Source organism: Vombatus ursinus, unplaced genomic scaffold (genome assembly GCF_900497805.2).
Source record: "Vombatus ursinus unplaced genomic scaffold, bare-nosed wombat genome assembly UNPS02014798.1, whole genome shotgun sequence".
NCBI classification, from domain to species: domain Eukaryota; kingdom Metazoa; phylum Chordata; class Mammalia; order Diprotodontia; family Vombatidae; genus Vombatus; species Vombatus ursinus.
This window is the reverse complement of record NW_020954576.1, coordinates 11,519,180-11,542,338: the sequence shown is the minus strand read 5'-3', so window position 1 is coordinate 11,542,338 and position 23,159 is coordinate 11,519,180. Positions and strand designations below refer to the sequence as shown.

The window sequence follows — 23,159 nt, the reverse complement described above, 5'->3', positions numbered from 1 at the left end:
CTCTGAAAGCAAAAATTATCTTACTACTTTTTTATTGATAATATCTAATCTAGTGCAGAGCACTGTATAGGCACTCAATCAGTATTTGTTTAGCTGATTAAATTTGTTTATGGTAGATAGGTCTTAGAGCCTTTTAAATTTATTTTGACTGTTTCTTCCAACAGATGTCTGGGGTTCATTTAGCCAAAGGAACTTTGGTTACCCATTGCTACAAAGACCTTGGTTTCATGGATTTTATATGCAGTCTAGTAACCAAATCTGTAAAGGTTAGTATATATCATTTCATTCTGTATGTATTGTATCCTTTAAAGTCCTGTTCTGGTGCTTCATCAAAGCATGGAGGTGGCCCTTTTGTTTTTCAAATTTTTGCCAATAGAATGCAAGCTCTGATAGGAAAGGCTTCAGTTCAAGTAGGGGCCTGATGTTGTACTGTCCGTTTGGAAAAGTTCATCATCAGGCTGGTAGTGAAGGATGAAGGCCTTCTTGGCCACATCAACTCTTGAAGACTGGCCACTGAGAGGGAGTATCCACTCAGATGTAGTGGGGATACCTTTCTTTAGATCATTACATAAAACAATTTTCTTTTGCTATGGAGTTTGTGTCAGTAAGTGAACAGTTTGATGATATATTCACATGATATAAGAATGCTTTTCTTTAAAAGTAAATTGTTAGATTATTTTAGTACGCATTACAGTTACCAAAAAAGCAGTTTTAGAAATATGTATTCATGTATATATGTAAAACATCTAGATATGTAAATGATGAATCAGTGTCTCAGTCATTAGCCTATTAATAGTTGTATTTGTTCATCTAGTCTTCTGATTTTACGAAGAAAAAGTAAAAGTATCAGAGATGATCGAGTGCTCCAATTTCTGGTATTAATTAGTAAGAGAGTTTAGTCCCCTGTGAGGTCATCAGTGCTATTATGTTATATTAAAAATGTATTTATTCCCCCAGTTGTGGATGTATCCCCATGTGTGTCCCTCTGAATTTCCAATCCTCTAGATGCTCATGTGGCCCTGTTTTAATACCATAAGACCTGCATTTGGAAATGGCAATCTGCAAAAGACTTACTACTACACCTCCCCAAAACTGGTGTTGTCTTTGCTGACCTTGTCACTTAATGTTTTCCAACTGAAGTGGCAAAAAACAACCTTTGTTATGTTGAGGGAGTGTTATAACCTGTATTATTATCTTAGACTCAAGTATACTAAATACTGTCCCCTGAAACAACTGCATAGGGGAAAAGCCTGATAATAGAACAGAACATGATTAGTTTAGAAGGTAACTAGATACATCATACTAAGTATTGGCTTTAAAATATGTAGCTGTATTGATACAATTGGTACAGTTGGCAGCTGGTACTGGGTTTCTATTATGCCAGCTATGTCATTACCACAGCCTTCCAATTTAGCAGCCACCCCGTGAGATGTATAATCTGGAATCAATTCTGTTGCATTAAAATAAGATGATACAAAAAATAAAGTATTTAGAATTCTGAAGAAAATAATCTGATTCTTATACTTAGGTCTAGTTATTGTCTTCCTAGTCTAATTCTTTCTGATTTTTCCTTTGTAGGTTTTTTCAGCATATCCTGGAAGTTCAGCTCAGTTGAGAGTCCTACTGACTTTTTATGCTTCCACAATTGTGTCAGCTCTCGTGTCTGCTAATGATATATCAGACACTTTAGTTGCTAAGCTTTTCCCCTATATTCAAAAGGTTTGTTCTCTTTATATATTAAATGGATTATTTTAAGGTCCTATCTACTCAGTAATTTCTAAGAATTTTTGTAGAAGAACGTTGATATTTGATGTATATTTATATAAAAGTTATTTAAATCATGTAAAAATTGTAATTGTTGAGGTGATAATTTCTAGACAAAGCATTTTTCCCTGTCTCTCCAAAGCTGCCATCTTGGCAACGTATTATTGGAAAATCTCCAAGGACAAATTATTTGACCTCTATTCTCACCATTTGAAGCACTCAACCAGAAAAAAATAGATTAGTACAATCCAATTTGCATTTCTCTTTCTGCATCTTCTTCTCATATTAATGCCAGTACCTCTTTAACCTGTTTCCATGGGTCTTAGCATCCTTATGTTTCCCTCTGTCAGTAGTCAGATTAGTGGCATTCATCTCTCTTGTCTCAACTAATTAAAGCTCCTAGTCTCTCAGGGGTCTTAGCTGAATAGTAGGAGGAAAGAAACCTGACAAAAATAAGTTAATTATCTTTGGAGGGAATAGGATAGAGATCATGGGTGGGTGGTTTTTGTTTTGTTTTGTTTTTGGTTTTGCTTTTTTTTGGGGGGGGGGTAAGACAAACAAGGTTTAGTGACTTGCCCAGGGTCACACAGATATTAAGTATCAAGTGTCTGAGGCCATATTTGAACTCAGGTCTTCTGACTCCAGGGTCAGTGCTTTATCCACTGTGCCACCTTGCTGCATGTCCCCCCTCCCTTTTTTTTTTTTTGTGAGTTGTATTTTAAAAGAGGAATGTGTGTTTTAAATATGTCTCCAGCAAGCATTTATTAAGTGCCTTGCTCTGTGCCAAATACTGTGCTTGGCATTAGGGATACAAAGACAAAAAAAAGTCTTGCCCTCAAGGAACATATGTTCTGTTGGTGTGTGCTTTATGTTGTTCCTCGATTCCTGACATTCCTTCACTCCCACCTGCCCAAAGTCAGCAAGTACCACCTATTTCTGAAAGAGAACAGACCTGTAGTTTACATGATGCAGTTTGGTTCTGTTACACAGTGTTCTAACAGTCATAGTGCAGTTTTAAACTTTAAGTAACTTTAAGCTGCACTATTACTTTTGGGACATGTATAAATAGAAAACTGAAGTTCGGTTTATTTGTCCCAGGATAATAGTGTATCTATGAGATGAAGTATAATTTGTAATTTTCTCCAATCTTTTAAAAAATTTTAGGGACTAAAGTCATCTTTACCTGATTATAGAGCTGCAACCTACATGATAATCTGTCAAGTCTCAGTGAAAGTGACAATGGAGGATACTTTTGTTCATTCCTTGGCATCACAGATTGGCAAAACCTTGACCAAAATCCCCTCTTTGATCAAGGATGGATTAGGTTGCTTGATTGTGCTCTTGCAGAGACAGAAAATAGAGGGCCTTGGGAAAAAGTAAGTATAGGATAATGAGAAAACAAATTCTTTGTTCCTGGAACAGCTGAATAAATTTGTTTTGAGTTAAATGATGCATGCTTTTAACTTATAATTGCCCTATATTGACTACCAGAGGCAAATAATATGAACTTGATTTTTTATAGGCTGTTTGCTCACCTGTGTAATGTTCCTGATCTTGTTTCCTTACTACATGAAATTTCAGTGGCATATGATATCAGTCCCCTTCTGCATTACTTGCTTCCCCATCTTGTGGTCACCATCATTCATCATGTTACAGGTATGTGATTTTGTATTAAGCCAAGTGGTTGTGTCTTAAACAAACTGATTTATTCTTTTTTAATAGAGACCTTTAGTTTTCCAAATATCCTTTAACATCTGGATGTTCTTATACATTAAATATTGCAATTTCCCACTAATCTTAATTGAGAGAATGTTTCTTAAAGCGTGTCAAGTGAAACTTCATAAAATTTTTTAAATGAGGTGTGATTATTTAGCATGTGCTTTTTTTTTTACTCATTAAATATTTGAGAGAGAACCTCTAAGAAGAAACACTTAAACTAAAGTTGCTACCAGTAACAAGCAGTCAGAAGTTATTATAGAACATCTCTGATATTATCAATCAGTGGGAAAAGAAGATTTTCCATACCAAAGTTTGATTCCCAAGCAACTTTTCAGAAATAAGCCTCTTTGATGAGTGAGGCCCACTATATTTGGAATCCAGTGACTGGCAACATTAGGCCTAATGCTGATGATGCATCTAGTAAGGACTGTGAAAACTCCTGGTTAGAGGAGGGAGTTATTGAAGTATATTTTTAGCCCTTTACTGGATTCAGGATTTCAAGTTTTTAAAGACATTTTTAGAATTCCTTGTGCTCCTGGATTGGGTTGGGAGTTAAGGGCCCTGAATTTTTGTCACAGCCAGTGTGGCCTGACAAGTTATTTGATTTTTCTGTGTCTTTCTTTTCTCATCTGTAAAATGGAGATAATACTGACTGCATGGTATTTTAATTTATAAGCAAATCTAAGGTTTTTCATATGTGAAAGTGCTTTGAAAAACACAAATCACTATGCAGTCTTAATGTACTTAAAATTTTATCTCTTTGAATAACAGTGAAAGAGAGGGTAAAGTATGACTTTTGAAACTCTCCAGATTTTAAAACTTGTCCACTATTAGTGAATTGAATAGAATTAGTATTTTTGAACGCTTCTGTTTTTCCCAAGATCTATGATTTCATCCCTCCACTAATGTGGATTGCAACCCTTCCATACCTTAGTGGATAGATAGTATTCTTTGATTGCTGTGGCCAAAAGAGATTTATCCCCCAGTGACCCAGCTTTCTGTTACCAAGTCTTCTCTGTTTAGCTTGGTCCCTGGATGACAGATAACAAGGGTTGTTGTTAGATTTGTACTGGGATCTTTTTTAACTTGATTGGATCTGATAGAACTGTTTCTATACTGAAAGAGCTGTTGATAACCCAGGTTCTCTTTCATGATGTGATGTTGAAGTGTAAGACATTAGTTTAAAAATAATTGAGATTTCTACATATAATCCTTGTTTCTATGCTTTTGCTTACTAAGAAAAAGAAGACACTGAGGAGCTGGACAGTCACATATGTGCTAGACTCTTAGAAGATATACTTAAAGATATATCATTGGAAAACAACTTAGACCATTTGTTGGCTAGGTAAGATACTGCTTTTAAATTTTGTATGTAGTCTGGTTGATTCCATGCTCCCTTGCTTTTCTACACCTTGTTCTAATGCAAACCATTTTATTATTCACAGACACTATATTTCTGCAGGACTGGTCAGTGAAAACATATCGATTATTTTGTCATATTAGGTTCCATTTGTGTTCTGTAACACTGCCTCATTTGTGGCTCTGGATTCAGAGGTTTTCAGGATAGATTAATATGAAACTAAAACTGAGTACAATTTTATATCACTCAGTAAATACTAGTAAAGAAAAGCCTTAATTATAGGGAAGAAATGGTATTTCTTGTCCCTGGTTAAAGGTACTTGCATATCTAATGAGGAGGCCTCGTATTGACCCATGTTCTATTTATTGTTTTGTTTCTTAGCACTCTTCTTGAAGAATATATTTCATACAGTTCACAGAAAGAAACAGATTCTAAGGAGATATCACTACTCAATGAACAGCTTCTTCCTCTCATTAGACTTTTGGAAAGCAAGTAAGTTACTTTTTCCTTATATATACTTCTTTATGAATTAAGTAGGGCTTCCCAGTTCTAATCAATTTTGTAAATTAAAAATCATATTTTATACAGAAATTTTGTGTTGAATTGTTTGCAATATGCAGTGGGCTATCAGTAGGAGGAGACAGTGTTGGAGATATTTCTGTTCTACAGAGATTTTCTTAGAGAAACATTCATTTTAACATAATTTGATCTCTTCCTTTTGATTTTGAAGATGTCTATTTAATCCTTAGTAAGCATTTACTAAGTGCTTACTGTGTGTCAAGAACTATGTACACTAAGGGGATTCAAAAAGAGACAGAAGACAGTCTTACTGTAAGGAGCTCACAGTCCAGATTTTGGGACTATCAATGTATCTGAACCCTAATTAATATATGCCCACAATGAAAGAGGGAATTGTGATTTTTTTTTTAATTCGAATGGTTATATTGATTGATTACTGTCACAACTAATTTAATTTTCTTTAGATTTGAGTCCCTCAGAAAATTTATAAAAGGCATGTATGGGACCCATGAAGACTGAGCTCTGAGTCAGTGATGGAGAAGGAATGCTATAACAGTGATTCCCAGACTTGGGCTCTTTAGGCTATGTTCATTTTTCCTCATTCACCTCTGTCTTTTTTTCCTTGAAATGAGGGAAAGAGGAGAGGGAGTGGAAAGCATTACAGACAGTAGAATTTACAGAGATTCTCAGAAGGGTTGCTAAATGAAAAAATTTCTAAACTGTGTTAGAAGAAGTCTTTAAAGCTATTTCTGTGCATTTAAATTTTTTATTAGGTAAATGACATGCTTTATAACAGTCAAGCATATATTTGACCAGTTTCCTTAAAGTGCAGAATACACTCTCTGTTTGGGAGTGGGAGGTTCTAAGGATGCTTAGGAAAAGACATCCCCACAAAATACATTGAGCAGCTCCCTAGTTTTTCTGCAAAGTGGCTTCATTTCTGGTGCCCATTCTAGCCTTATTAGGTGCTAATAGATTTTATTTTTAATATTAATTACATTTTTTTATCTGTAGAAATCTGATTTTCTCCTTCTGCCCACCCCCAATTGAGAATAAAAGAAAAATAATTCCCCTTTTACAGACATATATAGTTAAGCAAAATAAATTTCCTCATTGGCCATATCCAAAAAATTATGTCTCATTCTGCACTCCACGTCTTTCACCTCTCTATCAGAAAGTAGGTAGCACATATCCCCATCACTTCTCTGGAATCATGGTTGGTCATTATTCTGTTGAGAGTTCTCAGTTTTTCCAGAGTTGTTTCTCTTTACAATATTATTGGTATTGTGTTAATTGTTCTCCTTGATTCTTCACTGCATCAGTTCATACAAGTCTCCCCAGGTTTCTCTAGAACTATCTCCATCATTTCTTACAGGACAATAATATTTCATCACATTTATATATCATAACTTATTCCGCCATTCCCCAAATTTGTGGGCACTTACTGAGATTCCCATTCTTTTGTTTTTGTTGTTCATTTTTCAGTTGTGTCCAAATCTTTGTGACTCCATTTGGGGTTTTCTTGGCAAAGATACTAGAGTGGTTTGCCATTTCTTTTTCCGGCTCATTTTACAGATGAGGAACTGAGGCAAATAGGGTTAAGTGACTTGCCCAGGATCACACAGCTAGTAAGATTCTGAGACTAGATTTGAACTCAGGAAGATGAGTCTTTCCTGACTCCAGGCCCGGCAGTGCCGTGTGGCACTATACCACCTAGCTGTCCCATTCTTTGCCACTTTAAGAAGAGTGATGAATATTTTTGTACATGAGATTGATCTTACTTAGAAGAAAAGCATTTCTCTTAACTCTTGTTTGAACTTAAAAGTTTTTATACAGCTCTAGTCTTTTCATCAGGAATTTTTCTGCTTTATTAAAGGTCCACTTTTTCCACTGTACTCAGGTTTGCTGGGTAAGTCATTGTTGGCTACAAGCCTATACATCCTTTGCCTTCTGGAATATGGTATTCAGAGCTCTCCTCCCCATCATAGTAGTGCCTACTGGATTGTGTGTGACCTTAACTTTGGCTCCTCGCCACTTGAATTCTTTCTTTCTGGCTGCTTGCAGAATTTTTTTTTCTTAAACTTGTAAGCTGTGGATTTCATCTTTAGCATTCCTGGGAGTTTTCATTTTGTCTTTTCTTTGAGGAAGTGGCCAGTGGGTTCTTTATATTTCCATTTTACCCTTCCAGTTCCAAGAGATATAAATAGTTTCTTTTTAATTTTCTAGAAATAATATATGGAGTTTTGGGTTGTTTTTTTCATCATGACATTCAGTTAGTCTGGTGAGTATTAATTTTTTTCTCCTCAATCTGTTTTCTAGTCATTTGTTTTTGCTGTGACATCCTTTACATTTTCTTCTTTTTAACTCATTTAACTTTGTTTTAATGTTTCTCTTTGTCTCATGGAGTCATTGTCTTTTTGTTGTTCTTCAGTTGCTTTCAGTTGTGTGTGGCTCTTTATAACCTCGTTTGGGGTTTTCTTTGGCAAAGATACTGGAATGGTTTGCCATTTCCTTCTCCAGTTCATTTTACAGGTGAGGAAGCTGAGGCAAACAGGGTGAAGTGACTTCTTCATTGTCTCAGTTCAGATTTGAACTCAGATCTTCTGACTCCAGGCCTGGTGCTCTAGCCATTGTGCCACCTAGCTGCCCTTGTCTTCTTTTTGGTCCATTTTGATTTTCAGAATTTGTTGCCTATGCAAGATTTTTGTACATCTTGTGCCAAAGTATTTGTTCCTTTTCCAAATAGCACTCATCTCTTTTCCCTTTTTTTCCCTCTACCATTCTCATTTCATTTGTAAAAACATTTTAGATATATTTTTTAACTTCTAAATCTCTTCCAGGAATTCTAGTTGAATTTGTGCCTAAACTGTGTTTTTCTTGGACACTTTTCTTGTTTACATTTTGCAGTCATTCTCTTCTTTGAGGTTTGTGTTTTGGCCATCCATAATAGTTTTTGATGTTGAGGTTCTTTTTTCTTTGTTTGTTCTTCCAGCTTACTTCCTGATTTCAGACTTGATGTTATGGCAGTGCTCTGGAAGGCTGGGCTAATCCTGTTGCTGGATGTTGAGTGTTGTGTTATTCCAGGGTCTCAGAGACGGGTCACACTAGGGACTTTTGCAAGCTCAGTGCTCCAGTCCAGGACAGTGTCTGACTGCTGCACTCCTAGTCTGAGCTCTGCAAGTTCCTGATCTGGGTTTGAGTTGGAGCAACAGTAGATGCTGCTGAACTCAGCCTCTCTCAGCCAGCTGTCAGCTCTGCTGGTTCTGAGGGACAGACCTGCAGGGCCTCTTTGTCTAGGAGCTGTGCCCTCATTAGACCTCTGCAGGCTTTAGACAGGGCTGGAAGCTGCAACTTAAACCCTGCCGTGCCCTTGTTCTGAGCTACACTGAATGCTCCTTACTTAAGTCCACACGATTACTTCTCCCCCTACAATGCCGCCTATGGATTCAGAGCCTTTCCTCAGTCCATCCTGGATTTGTAACCTGAACCTTGTTAGTGAACGCTAAAACCGGGTAGCATCTATTCCTGTTGCAGTAGGATGAGTGGGGAGGGCACTTGCAGTCGTCTGAGACCTCCTCTTACCCAGGTGCACAGCCTCATGCTCCTGGCCAAATTCTGTCCTTGATATCCAAAGACTCTTTGTGTCTCTGTACTGACTTATGATGGACTATGACTTTTTCTTGAATTTCCAGATAAGGATCCTGTCTGGTGCGTTTTCTAGATTTGTTTGGAAGAGTTTGGTGGTAGGGGGTTGAGCTCACTGCACTTTCTGCTATTCTACTGTCTTAGCGCCACCTCTGCTGATAATGTTTTTAACGTCTGCCCATCTTTATTTTTAACCAAAAGGGTTTTTTTTGTGACTCAGTATCCACAGCCAGAGAAATAGGTGGGCTAGGATGGGAATAGTATTGTGGGGAGCCAGTAAGTCCACATCACAGGTTCTCAGCTTCCAATATTAAGTCCTTGCATAGAGGGTTACTTTTGTATTTTCTCCTGAATGACATTCTTTTTGGTCATATTTACTTTTTTTTCCCCTTTCTAGCTAATTTAGTCGTTTACTGATAGGGATTAATTTTGGCTTTTTGTTTATTTTTTAAATATATTTTTTACTTATTGAGTTAAATATTTACCAATTACATGTAAAAAATTTTAACATTCATTTTTTAAAATTTTGAGTTCCAAATTCTCACTCCCTCTTGCCCCTCCTCCATGCGTTGAGAAGGAAATAATATCCATTATAAATGTGAAGTCATGTAAAACGTATTTCCATACTAACCATATTGTAAAAGAAAATACACGAAAAACAAAGAAAGTGAAAAAAGTATGCTTCAATCTGCACTCAGTGTTTATCAGTTCTCTCTCTGTAGATGGATAGCATTTTTCATTATAGGTGCTTTGGAATTGTCTTGCATTATTGTCTTGATCAAAGGAGCTGAATCTTTCACAGTTGATCGTCTTTAAAATATTGCTGTTACTGTGTACAATATCCTGGTTCTGTTCACTTTACTTTTCACAGTTCATGGAAGATTTGCCAGGTTTTTCTGAAATTATCCTGCTCGTCATTTCATACAGCATAATAGTATTCTATCATAATCACATACCACAATTTGTTCATCCATTCCCCAGTTAATGGGTATAACCTGATTTTCCAATTCTTTGCCATCACAAAAAGAGCTGCTTTAAATATTTTTGTACAAATAGGTGCTTATTCCTTTTCTTTTATGTCTTTGAGATACAGACCTAGTATTGCTGGGTAAGAGGCTATGCACAATTTGATTGCCCTTTGGGCTTAGTTCCAAATTGTTTTCCAGAATGGTTGGACCAGTTTACAACTTCACCAAGAGTTTATTTTAGTGTCCCTAATTTTCAACATCCCCACCAGCATTTGTCATTTTCCTTTTCTATCATGTTAGCCAATCTGTTAAATGTGTGGTGGTATCTCAGAGTTGTTTAAACTTGCATTTCTCTAATCAGTAGTGATTTAGAGCATTTTTTCATGTGAATATTAATAACTTGTATTTCCTCTTGTGAAAACTGTCTGTTGATATCCTTTGACCATTTGTCAGTTGAGGGATGGCTCTTATTTTTACAGATTTAGCTCAGTTCCCTATATATTTGAGAAAGGAATCCTTTCTTAGAGAAATTTGCGATAAAATTTTTTCCCCCTGTTTCCTGTTTTCCTTCTAATTTTGCCTGCTTTAGCTTTGTACAAAAACTTTTTTTCATCTGATCAACATTATCCATTTTATTTCCCATGACCCTCTCTATCTCTTGTTTGGTCATAAACTCTTCCCTTATCTCCAGATCTAACAGGTAAAATTTTTCATGTTCCTCAACCCTCACTGTATAGATCAGCTGTCCATTTTTGCCTTTTCTTGGTATGTTGTGTGAGATGTTGGTCTGTACATAGTTTCTGCCAAACTGCTTTCCATTTTTCCGAGCAGTTTTTGTCAGATAGTGAGTTACTGCCCCAAAAGCTTGGGTTTCGGATTTATCAAATTCTAGATTACTGTGATCATTTGTCACTGTGTATTATGTACCTAATCAATTCCACTGATTCACCATTCTATTTCTTAGCTAGTACCAGATTGTTTTGATGATTACCACTTTGTAATATGGTTTTGAAATCTAGTACTGCCTTCCTTCACATTTTTTTTAATTGATTCCTTTGACATTCTTGACCTTTTGTTTTTCCAGATGGATTTTTTTTTTCTAGCTCTGTCACATATTTCTTTGGTCGTTTGATTGGTGGCTTTTTGTTTCTTACAGGTACCCTAAGACATTAGATTTGGTATTGGAGGACCATCTGAAAGATGTTATAGAGCCACAAAAGCAAGAATTTTTTCATCAATTTATTTCTCTCTCCACAAGTGGAGGAAAGTTTCAGGTAGGCTGTGGTTACTACAGAGGATCAGGGGAAGGGAGCAGTTAATAAAAATTGCATAATTAGATAAGAAGGGGCAAAGAGAAATTTATTCTCTTTCTCCCATTAGTTTAGAAAAGTCTTGGAGAGAATCAGATTTTAGGAACTCTGAGTAAAGAAGGGAGGCTTTGAGTCTGCTGAGGAGCATGTTCTGGTTTTGGGGTACAGCATGAGGAAAGGCTTTGGCTAGTGTAGAATGGTTTAACAAAAATATGTTAACTAGCATGATTAAAAAGGTATGCCCTGAATGTGTTTGATTTGTGGAAGCTCCTGGCAGGAATGTTTTTCTGCCTGGTGTGTCCATTAATGTTCTCTAAAATATAATGGAATGGAAGTTAATGAGCCATGCTTTATTTCTTTCATCCTTTCCTGTTTCTGTCTTTCTACCCACCCTTATTTTCTTCAATTAGGGGGTAAAGAAAGATGAAATAACCTTAATAATAATAATACAATGTTAACGTGTACATTTGCCCCTCAAGTTTTTGGTATTTGTATTTTCATAGACGTTGGATTTTCAAAAGTTTTCTGAGAATCCATGCCTAACCAACATTTTTCCTGTGCTAGTAAAATCTCTGGCAAAAGACTAGTCTTGAGAATAGTTATATAAATAAGATCATAACTGATTAGTTTGAGTTATTCCCTGCTACAGACATTAACCTTATATCCTTAGTGATAAGTATGAATTCTAAGTCAATCCAAATAACATGCATATCTCCCTAAGTTGTTCAGTAGTAAATTTTTAATGCTATTAAATCACCATTAAGTTGGATACTGATCTTTGTTGTCATTTCATTCAGGGACCACTCATTGCCATGAGTTTTTTTGTTTGTTTGTAATTAGATGATAAATTGTTCATTTCTTAACATTGTAGCTTTTATTTAAAGTAAAAAAAAAAGTATGAATATAAAATTTAGCTTATCTTAGTATATGTCAGTGTAGACTCTTGATCTATTGTAATCTAATACATGGAAAGCTACTATATAAGGAAGACAGAAAGTGTTGTGTTTTGACTCTGGTGTTTAAAATTAGGTTCTGGCAGTTATTGCATATGTTGGACATTTGGGTGGGCCATTATGTTAAAAATGATCTTCCTTAACTTTTTTTCTGAATCAAATAATGGTAATCTTTCCTGTGGACTCATTCAGTGATTTTGACATGTCCTGTAGTTCTTGGCAGATTCTGATACTTGCCTCACTCTTAGCTTGAACCATCCACTGGCTCCAGTGAGACTTTTAGCGGTTAACCATCTGAAGAATATTATGGAAACATCAAAGGTGAGTGAGAAATTACTTTTATGTGTTTGTATGTAATTCTTATATAGGATGCCATAATGTTATGCTAAAATAACAGGTTGGAGTTACCTCATGTACAGTTGATGGTGTGTGATTGTAGCGGCTGTGGTGCTTTGGATGTAGAGACAAGCTTCTATATGTTGTTTTTTCTAGAGTTAGAGATTCTAACAGCCATTATTTTTCTTCCTCTTTTAATTATAAACTGTGATGTAAAAAAAAAAATTCAGTACAGTGATAAACTGGATGATTAAAGGTTAAGTGAACGCAGATGATTAGGGAGAAAAGGAAATTAGTCTGGAGGTGGCTCCATCCCTTCTGACTCTTCCTGGGTGCCCTGTTCAGTTGTTGTTTACACACAAGAACATGAAGTGTAGGCATAGCCTGCCTACTGTTTTAGTGTAATCTAGCTTTTCTATATTCTTTTCCCCTTTCCTTTGACGTGTAGTTTTCCCCCTGAAATCTATATAAATTGATTGATGGTTAAATTATACTTAAGTTATAAATATTTAATTGAATATTCAATGAAAAATGAGAAAAGACTGAATTTTCGACATAGAAGGAAATGTGCAGTCTATTTCTTTTGTTGTACAGATGAGGCTCAGAGATGTTAAGTTCTGCAAGGTCATAACTAATTAGTAGCAGAGTAGGACCAGAACCTGGGTCTCCTGATTGAAATGTTCCCTCACTACTCTGATGCCTTGTTTTTGCAAGTAAAGGCTGATGAGATCTTTTAATAACTGGAAAATTAATTTTTTTATCATCTTTCTTTTTTTGTTCCGTTATCCAGGAGAGTATTGATGATTCTTTCATAAAAGATGCTATCATAATGCGTGTTGGTGATGATAATTTAGATGTTCTTCTGTCAGCCATGAATGCTTTTGAGGTATGTTCTTGTCATTAAAATGCAGATATTGTAAACTAATTTATCTTTGTCTTCTCTCCTCACATCCCATGTTCTCAAAGTTTCTTCTGTCAGGGTTGTATCTGGCAGCTAATTTCTTTATGTAAGTCATTCTATATAGGATCATGGATTTTGAGCAGGTGGTGGCCTTAGAGATCATAAGTCCTACTCCCTTCCCCCACATGAAAAGATAAGGAAACTGAGACCCAGAAAGTTTAAGTGACTTCAGAGGACTTTGGAGATCAAAAGTGCTGCAGCAACTCCAGTCTAACCCACTCCTGGAAGGAAGTTATCACATCACCAATTACAGGGAATACACAGGTTAGAAAATACCCTCTGCTTGAGAAGCTCCAAGAAGGTGGAATTCAGCACTTCTCAAGACAAGCCATTCCACTTTTGGACAACTCTAAGGGTTAGGAAATTTTTCCTGACCTCAAGCCTGCATTGGCCTTTTTGTAATTTCTGCCCATTGCTCTGTACAGAACAAATGTAATCCTTTCCCTAACATGAGACCCTCGAAGACACTGTCATGTTCCCCCTGACTCTTTTCTTCCTCAGGACAAACAAACCCAGTTTCTTCAGCTCATGTTTATAGGATGTGGACCCAAGCCCTTTTATCATCCTGATCTCCCTCCCTTGTCCCCTTTCCAGGTTAGCCATCTCCTTCTTAATCTTTGGCACCTGAAGCTGAACACAGTACTCAAGATGAGATCCAATGAGGGTAGTAAGGCTCTGCAAGTTGTGCTTCTCAGATGAGCTTTTTGGCTGTCACATTATACAGCTAACTCTATTGAATTTGGAGGCCACTTTTTTTTTAAAAAAAAAAAAACTACTTTATAACCATGCCTATTGCATCTGTGTTTGTGAAGTTCCATTTTCTTTTTGTATACAAGTACAAGACTTTATTTTTATCTTAATTTATTCAGCACAGGGCTGCAAGATCCTTGCGTATATTGACTGTCATCCATTGTATTAGCTATCCCTCCAAACTCTTTGCACATTTGATAAGCAAACATCCCTCACCCCTTCACCCCCCAATACTTTGATCTAAGTCATTGATGAACATTTTAAGCAGCACAAAACCAAACTTGGAACCCTGGAGGGGTTCCACAGGGGGTCTTGTGCCATGTTGACCTTAAAACCTTTAACAGCTGCTTTTTGAGTGTGGCCATGCAGCCAGTTCTGAATCCATTTAATTGTGTTCTGTTCTAGTCCCTATCTTTTCATCTTTATAAAAACTTTACAAAAATCTAGGCAAATGATATCCACAGCATTTTCCTCATCTGCTAGTTTTGTAATTCTGTCCCAAAAAAAGTTGGTTCTTGATCTCTTATGATTTGTTCTTGATGACGCTATGAAGAGTCTTTGTAATCACTGTTTCCCATTATATATGTCCACCAATCATTTGTTAAAATGATCCATTCTAGAATTTTCCCAGGAATTGAAGTCAGAGTCACGGGCCTTTGGTTTTCATACTCTGTTCTTTTCCCTTTTTGAAAATGAGGACAATCGTCCTTTTCCACTTTGATGATAACTCCTAAAGTATAGTTGCTGGGTTTTTTGTCCACAGTGTAAAGCAACAGCATATTTTAGAGGAATGATCTGGTAGTTCACATTATTTAGCAGTCACAGGGGTACTTGCAATATCAAATGAGATAATGAATTTGAAAGTACTTTGAAAAGTGTAAAGCATTCTATAATTCAAGGCACAATACTATTGATGTCATCAATAGTATTTGGAAAAATTGTACCTTATTAAAATGGCCTATTGTAATTCCCTTTCAGAAGTATTAGAGTGATAAAAATATAAATTGCTTCAGGGTTTCTAGGGGTGGATATTAGGTAAATGTTTTCTCTTTCAAATTCAGTTAAAAAGGGGTAAAAAGCATCTGAAATAATGGTTTCCTGTTTATTTGTAGGTTTTCAAAGAAGAATTTAGCCCAGAAGAAACAGTTTCAAGTCTTTTGAGTCTTTTTCAAAGAGCAGAGCTTTCACAGGATGGGGCATGGTATGTATTTACTTTTGTTCATAGTATTTATGATTGCTTTGTAGCAATGCAGACTAATCTGACATTGGAGATCTGATATTTTCATTCTGTGCACCAGGGGTTCTTAATTTTTTGTGTGTCATATACCCTTTGGCAGTCTGGTGGGTGCCATGTTTGTTCCGTTTCTCAGAGTAATGTTTAAATGCATAAAGTAAAATATATAGGCTTACCAAAAAAATCAGTTATATTGAAATACAGTTAAGAACCCCTGATGTAGACTGTTGCAGAATGTTCTTTTAATGTTGAAAATTTTAATTCTTATGTGAGAACTTGTTTGGAATGCTGTACATTTTGAATAATATAGATTCTCTGGTAATTATCTTATTCAGCCCTTTCAGAGATCAGTCATATTTTAATTGGGAAATAAAGTAAATTGTTATCATTTGTGCTGGAGCCTTAAAAGGAAAAATATGCCTCTCTCTGGGAGGGATGGATGATGGTTTTTGTCTCAGGTCTCTACCATATTCCTTAACTAGTTCTTTAAAAATAGGTACAAGATACTTGAATTAGCAGCCGACCTTCTAATTAAGGAAGAGATCCTAAATGGCAGTGATCAATTACTAAATCAAGTGGTGATACATTTGCTGCCATTTATGGTTGTTACCAATGACAATTCAAAATCCCAAGAGATGAAAATGGCTACCTATCTGTCAAAATCAGGAATTTGCTCATTGCACCCTGTTCTGAAAGGATGGAAAGAAGGTAAGACATTCAGTTTTGTTCTCAAATTAAAAGTGTTATTAATTGTAAGTTAAAAAGTGTAATTAAGAGTGTTAATTCCAGAAGAAAATGATAAAAGACAAAAATCCCACGCTTTAAAAAAGAATCATCATGTTCATGACTGGTGACAATCATTTTTTTGCTCAGACAAATAGTACATAATTAAAGGAAAGTAAACAATGTGAGGGATGATGAAGTTAATAAAAATCTAATATACTTAGAATTGGATTTAAGTAGTAGAAGTTTTCTTGTGATTTTCTTCAGTGATTTGTAAACTTATATTCACTGTTTTTCACAGTTCTTGAAAAAGTGATTAAAACTACAAAGCCAGCAGAATTGATTGGTGTAGCAAATCAGAAAATGGTTCAGTTGTTGGCTGACAATATAAATTCAGGAAATCCTTCTTCAATGTTGAAGATGGTAAGTGTGTTATCAAAATTCCCATTTAAAAATATTTCTTGCTGTAACTTGATTTTGGTTCTTGAATTTTGCTTTGTCAGAGGTCTTTGTAAATCTTTATGCTTTTTGAATGTTCTAAGTGTTGCTTTTAAAAATAAACAGTGCTATATCAAATAATTTTACAGAATAAAGTGGCACTTTATTAACATTTACAGAGAGAATATACACTAGATTCTAAATCTACCTTACTCTCTTTTCTCTTCTTCTTTTCCGGAGAGCCTAGAACTATCTCACTTTGTTTTTTTTCTTAGGTCCAGTGGTAGATACTATAATAATTTTTAACTAGGAAAATAGAGTCTGGTAGCAGAGTAAATTAATTATGGCCTTAAGTCAAAAGTCTACCCAAAGAACAGACACAAAAGGACATTCCTACCGTCCTTTACAGAGGAGGGCTGTCCATAGGTGTGGAAGAGCTTATGATGTCTTTTTTTTTTTTAATGTATTAATAAACTTTGGTGATTTTTTTTTTCTGCTAATGTTATTTTAAAATTTTTATTATAAAGAATGATTCTCAATGGGGGGACAAAGAGGAGCATGGGAAAGTCTAGGTGATATATATATATGTAATAACAAAAGATAATGTGACCTTAAACATTCAGTTTAATTAGTAACTCTTTCCAGTATCTGAATGTACCTTTTGCTTAGATTAGCTTGGACTGTCATTATTAGAACTTATAATCTCTTTCTTTATTTTTTGTGCCTGTAGCATAGGCACTTCATTTTGAACATTTACTCTATTTTACAACCAAGATAAATTTTAAAATACCATGTGATGTATAGAGCTGTAAGCATTGACCCTCAGCAGAATTATCTTATGAAGTACAGACTACGCAATGATGGTTTTGTCTGTTTGCTTTTGAAGGTGGAGGATTTGATAGCTGTTGGTGAAAAGGAAAGCTACACATTGAAGCAGAAAGTGACTTCCCAGGTCATCATTTCGGTGCTTGTCTCTTGTTGCTCTTCATTAAAGGAAACTCACTTTCCATTTGCATTAAGAGTCTTCAATTTGCTGGAAAGAAAAATAAGAGAATCTGAAGTTACTACTGTTTTGGTAAGGACAAAGAAGCCTTTGAAAGTTCATGATTGATTAAATGGCAGTCTGATGCTCTTTTAAGACCTAGAATAGCAATGGGGGTGGGGAACTAGGGTGAGAAATGTTTTATTTAAATAGGTATGGGTCAGATGTGAGATAGAATTCTCATGCATCCTTGCCTCTTTCTCTGAGTGGTAGATTAGGGTTATTGTACCAGTCCTTTAGAAGTAGCTCATATTTATATAGTATTTTAAGGTTTGAAAACTCTACCTCACAACTAGCCTATGAGGTATGCAGTACAGGTAACATGTCTATTACAGATCTTAGAGAAATTGCATGACCTGCACAAGGTCACACAACTGATTGGGGTGGAATCTAGACCCAAACCCAGCTCTTGAGAGGCTAAATCCAACACTGTTGCCATAGTGCCTTTCAATCATTAAAGATTGAGCGTGACTCTTTCTTTCTCTTCATATATTTACAAGAAATAGTGATAGCTTGTCTGAAGTAAAATGTTAAACCAGAACATAAGAATTTCTTTCCTAGACCAGATCCAGAGTCCATTCAGCTTAATTCAGCAAGAATTTTTTACTTGTTTTAGTGAGGAACTATTGTTCAAGAGAGAAAAGGCTTAAATAAGCCAGACCCTACTTTGCCTTCATAGAACCTGTAGTCCAGGAACAGAGTATGATACATTTGTGTTTCAGTTGTGTCTGACTCTTCATGACCCCATTTGGGGTTTTCTTGGCAAAGATTCTTGAAGTGGTTTGCCATTTCCTTCCCCAGCTCATTTTACAGATGAGGAACTAAGGCAGACAGGGTTAAATGACCTGCCCAGGGTCACACAGCTAGTAACTGTCTGAGGCCAGATTTGCACTCGGAAAGAACAGTCTTCCTGACTCCAGGCCCAGCACTCTGTCTTCTGCAACACATAACTACCCAGTATGACACACACAGAGCTGTAGTGAGAAACAGTGTATGCTCAATATGTTAGAAAAGTGGAAAACAGTGTTTTGTGAGTTCTGAATAGGAACATTATGGAAAGCTTCATGGAGGGAGGTGGCCCTTGAGTTAGCTTTTAAGGGGTGAGTAGGAATTCATCAGGTAATAAGACACAATTTAGTCATAGGGACCTGAGTGAGTAAAGACATGAAGGTATAAAATGTAGGAAGTATTTTCAGTTGAAAATGGTGGAACAAGATTGTTGAGCAAAAGTAAGGGCTCAGCTAAGGTTATATAACGTATTGTAGTAGGTTAAACTAGATTGATTTTGTTATTTTTTTTCCTCTATCCATATTTATCACCCATGGAGCAGGACTGGAGAAACTAGAAAGTGTGGTTTTTAAGGAACAGTATTCTCAGGTCTGGAAAAGTGGAACATCAGGACACAAAGGATCTGGGAGTCATAGCTAGTGAAACGTTAAAGTGTCTAACCATTTGGATAAACCTCATTATAGAAGAAGCAAAGCCAGAGCGGAGGAGATAAATTGGGGTAATAGGATAGAACATTGGGTTATAGAGCATGATGAAGGTGAAAATCAGGTTTAGGGAAAGTATGAGAGCAAAAAAAGGTAGAAGGGTATGAGACTGGTCTGAATGGAATTTCACGTGAAATGATGGAGTCTGATGTTCATATTATGAGACTGAAATGGGGTAGAGAAAATCATTAGATTTTAAGAGGTGAGGAATTGAGAAGTAAATTTATGAGGAATTCACCGGCCTGAGTAGGAAGTGGCTGAGCTAATGAACTGGGTGGGAAGGTGTGGAGAGAGAGCTCTAAGATAGGGGTTCAGATTTTGGAAAAAGTTGGGAGAACCACCTCAAGGTCTGTAGATGAAGATAATAAAAATGAGGAGAAGGTGATGTGGACTGACTGCATGGTTCTTAAAAATATTCCTCAGAAGAGGAAATGTCATTGAGTGATGATCATAGACAAATAATTGTGGAGGTAGCAATAAGTAGTACAGGATATGCTTGGCCATATAATTAATGTAGCATAAAAGGGACATCTTTAGATGCATTACCCATTGTGAATCTATAACCTAAGACTTTGCCTCAGCCCTTTTAAAAAAATGTATTTCCATCCTTTACCTCCTCCTAGATTAGCAAAGTCTATGGCTTACCCCCTCTTTGTATAAAGTTGCACATTGTTTCATATTTCTGTCCTGGTGCCCTTTTATTCACATTCCAGAATTTGGTGATTGTCCATATTCTTCTTGTCCTCGCAGCCACTCAGCAATTCTCTTTGCAGTCTATCTACAATATCTTTGCCATTTCTCATGCTTTTGTTTACTTACTTTTCTAAACTTCCTTTACCTTTTATTTCTCTTGAGGTGTTGTGACACTACCACATAGTATTTCAGATATAGAGAACCCCCAAGTTTTTCCAGTACCCTTCCTGATGTTTTTTTTTTTTTGTCTTATCCGTCTCTCCTTCCTTCTCTTCTTACCACAGTTCCCATTAAGCCAATATTTTTAGGGAATAATTTATCCTTTTCCAAGGTCATAATGAATAGTTCTGAGCTCACCATTTTATTAGGGTAGTTTGGATTTTTTTTCTTCCACATATACCTAGATTGATTCTTATGTGTCATTTTCTTTTCTTCATTTTCTAGAGGTGACATCACCTTCGAGCTACTGTTTCATTGACCCAAAAATGTTAGTAATGTATGCAAAAAGAGGTTTGACTGTACATTCCTTCTTCCATATAAATTTTTTAAAATGTTGAATGAGCCTTCATCCTCTCGGGAATCTTTGGGGAACCCTATTATTTTTACTTCATGTAGAGGAGATTTTGTTCCTCCTTTTTTCATTTTCCAGTCACTACTTTCCCTTATTCAAATAAATTGGTGAACTCTAAGTAGAAAAAAAAAATTTCTTTGGCTGGTCTCATTTTTAGGAAAATAAGGAAACTCTGACTTTGCTACTTTCTGTGTCCCAACATGTAAATAATAAATGGCTCTAGGATGCAAAAACAAAAATTTTTTTTTTAATTTGTATTTAAAATCACAGTGGACTACTTTTCCTTTTATTTTACCAATTCAGGAAATCTCTTTTGAATGTCATTCTGAACTGTTAGACAAAGGAATACCAGTGGAGATATGGATTCAGTATGTAGAAAAGCTCAACAGAGGTCAGATGATTGCTGTGGAAGATGCAGTTATGTTTGCCTTTTCGTTGAAAAACTTTATTCAAGTCTTGAAGCCTCCTAAATCTTTTCTTAAAGGTAAATCATTGTGAATATTTTTAGATATGATTGTCTTAGAAACCAGTTAAGAAAAATTAGATGTGCGAATTATTTGTGTTATAATTAGAAAATTGTTCTTTTTCTTGGGTGAAAAATTTCTTGCTGTGTTTAGCCATTGCAAACTCATCATGTTCTTAGATTTGCGGATTATTTCATACCTCACACGTGTTTCATGCCCATTAGATGATAAGTGGTGGAATCCTGAACATATGAAAGAAGATAGCCGAGACTATCTGCACTTATTGATCCAGATATTTGAAGTTATTATTGCTGGTGCTGATGCCCTTCACTTCAGAGTTCTGATGAACCTTTTCTTAAAGGTACTTCATTGTTATTCTGAAACCTGTTTCAGCTAAAGTAATTTTATATCCTATGGAAAACAAAAAATAGTATTAAAGAATTAAGTTATCTTCTACAATTTTAGACATTTCTCATTTCAATATCTATTTTCCAGGAAAAGGATTTTAGTTAAGCCTGTTTCTTGTTTTGTTTTGTTTTGTTTTGTTTTTTTTTAATTTTAAATTTTACTTGTGCTATAATTCAGAAATTGCAGCTCTGCTCAAATACAGGAATTTTTTTAATATATATTTTTTGCTAACATATATTTCCTAGTACACACAGTGCTGCAGTGAAAATGATATTTGGGAATATGTTAGCTGGTAATTTGAAGAAAACTAAACTTCCTTTTGTTTTAATTAGGTACATTTAGAAGATGTTTTTGAGCTATTTAAGTTCTTTTCACTTTTATGGACCTATAACTGTAGCCTTTCAAATCCACTTAACTATACTGTGAAGACAATACTACAGACTCAAGCTCTTTACATAGGGCGTGCAATGCTATCAAGCCAGACTATACAGAAGAAAAAATACCTGGCATCAACATCTTCTCCAGGTATTAAAATTGTCATTTTTCGTAACCATGTTAACATATTTTTCCCTTCCCTAGTTTGTGTAAGTTGTAGTTGCTGTTGGAGTTCAGAAAGGTTCAAATTAATACAAGCATACTTATAATACCCTTACATACTTGAAGCTGCTGTAATTGGCCCTTAGGTTTTCAGCAATCCCCTTCCACCACCACTGCCTTTCCTAGTCAAAAGGGAAAGTATCTTGGTTCCACTAGAGTGGTGGGAGCAGGGAATCACTTCAAAACTTTGAAAAATAATCTTCATGTATAATGCTATAATGTTATAGAAACGAGATATGCCAGCAACTTTCTTTAAGAAGGATAACAGTTTTATAGGAAAGAAGTCAGCTAAGGATAAATTGTCAGTTAAGTACAGCTTTGTTTGTGTTGGGAACTAATTTATTTGAAGAGAGCTAGTAACTTTAGAAGTTTCTGTTCACAGTAAGTGGAGTTCTTTTTCCTGATTTTATGAGTCAATCTGATGTAAAAAGGCTTGGGTGTTGGCTTCTTATACAAGATATAAGATATCTGGCTAGAGCAGGTTCCCCACCCGTAGCTAGAGTCTTAGCTATGACTAAATATATTCACTGGGATTTGGAAGATGAGAAATACACCTCAGCTTCCTGATTGGATGCATTATTTTAGTTTAAGTTTTGCCTCCTTCATGAAGCCTTTCTTAATCTTTCCTTTCCTGAATTTTTCATTCCACTCTGTTTAACCTGTTCCGTACACATTGTGTATGTGTCTTATCTCTTCTCTCCTCACTCGCTGATTTAATAAATCCTTTGAGGGCAAGGACTTTGTGTACTCTGTGTATGACTCAAGTTTTTTATTTCTTTAGTTCCTGGTACAGTGCCATGCACATAGTAGACAGTAGTCAGTCAACTCAATGAATGTTGGTTGAATTGAACATGTTGTTGAATTAAGGAAAACAAAAATTTCTGAAAATGCCACAGTTGACACAGATTTAGCTTCTCAAGTTATAAAATATTCGATTCCTTTAAAAAGTGTTTCAGATTTTCCTGTCCTGTATTTGGTGTTTACATATGTGAGCTTTATTGTAATGCGTGCCTGACATTATTCTTTTTCCTCAGTGGTGATATGTTTACTCATAAATTTGGGAAGTCCTATAAGAGAAGTACGAAGGGCTGCCATTCTCTGCCTCCAGGCCTTACATGAAGTAGAGTCTCCACTTCAACCAATAATACAACATCTAGTCCAGAAAGAAGAAGAGATTATTTCAGATGCTACCTATGTAGCACAGGTGAATC

At 35.8% G+C, this 23,159-nt stretch overlaps 1 protein-coding gene across 2 annotated transcripts in view; it reads left to right on the top strand.

Moving 5' to 3' along the window:
- LOC114049849 (HEAT repeat-containing protein 1-like) overlaps positions 1–23,159 on the top strand; it is a 58,097-nt gene that overhangs the window by 8,128 nt on the left and 26,810 nt on the right. Inside the window, exons 5-21 of one of the 2 annotated variants that reach the window (XM_027871279.1) lie at positions 165–266; positions 1,579–1,719; positions 2,929–3,140; positions 3,287–3,420; positions 4,726–4,828; positions 5,225–5,335; positions 11,132–11,249; positions 12,452–12,559; positions 13,365–13,460; positions 15,398–15,486; positions 16,016–16,227; positions 16,544–16,665; positions 17,567–17,755; positions 20,783–20,963; positions 21,168–21,304; positions 21,684–21,876; positions 22,983–23,152. In XM_027871279.1, the coding sequence (XP_027727080.1) occupies positions 165–266; positions 1,579–1,719; positions 2,929–3,140; positions 3,287–3,420; positions 4,726–4,828; positions 5,225–5,335; positions 11,132–11,249; positions 12,452–12,559; positions 13,365–13,460; positions 15,398–15,486; positions 16,016–16,227; positions 16,544–16,665; positions 17,567–17,755; positions 20,783–20,963; positions 21,168–21,304; positions 21,684–21,876; positions 22,983–23,152 (2,418 nt within the window). Of the gene's footprint in view, positions 1–164; positions 267–1,578; positions 1,720–2,928; positions 3,141–3,286; positions 3,421–4,722; positions 4,829–5,224; positions 5,336–11,131; positions 11,250–12,451; positions 12,560–13,364; positions 13,461–15,397; positions 15,487–16,015; positions 16,228–16,543; positions 16,666–17,566; positions 17,756–20,782; positions 20,964–21,167; positions 21,305–21,683; positions 21,877–22,982; positions 23,153–23,159 lie in introns of both variants that reach the window. The other variant, XM_027871278.1, reaches the window with a different exon arrangement.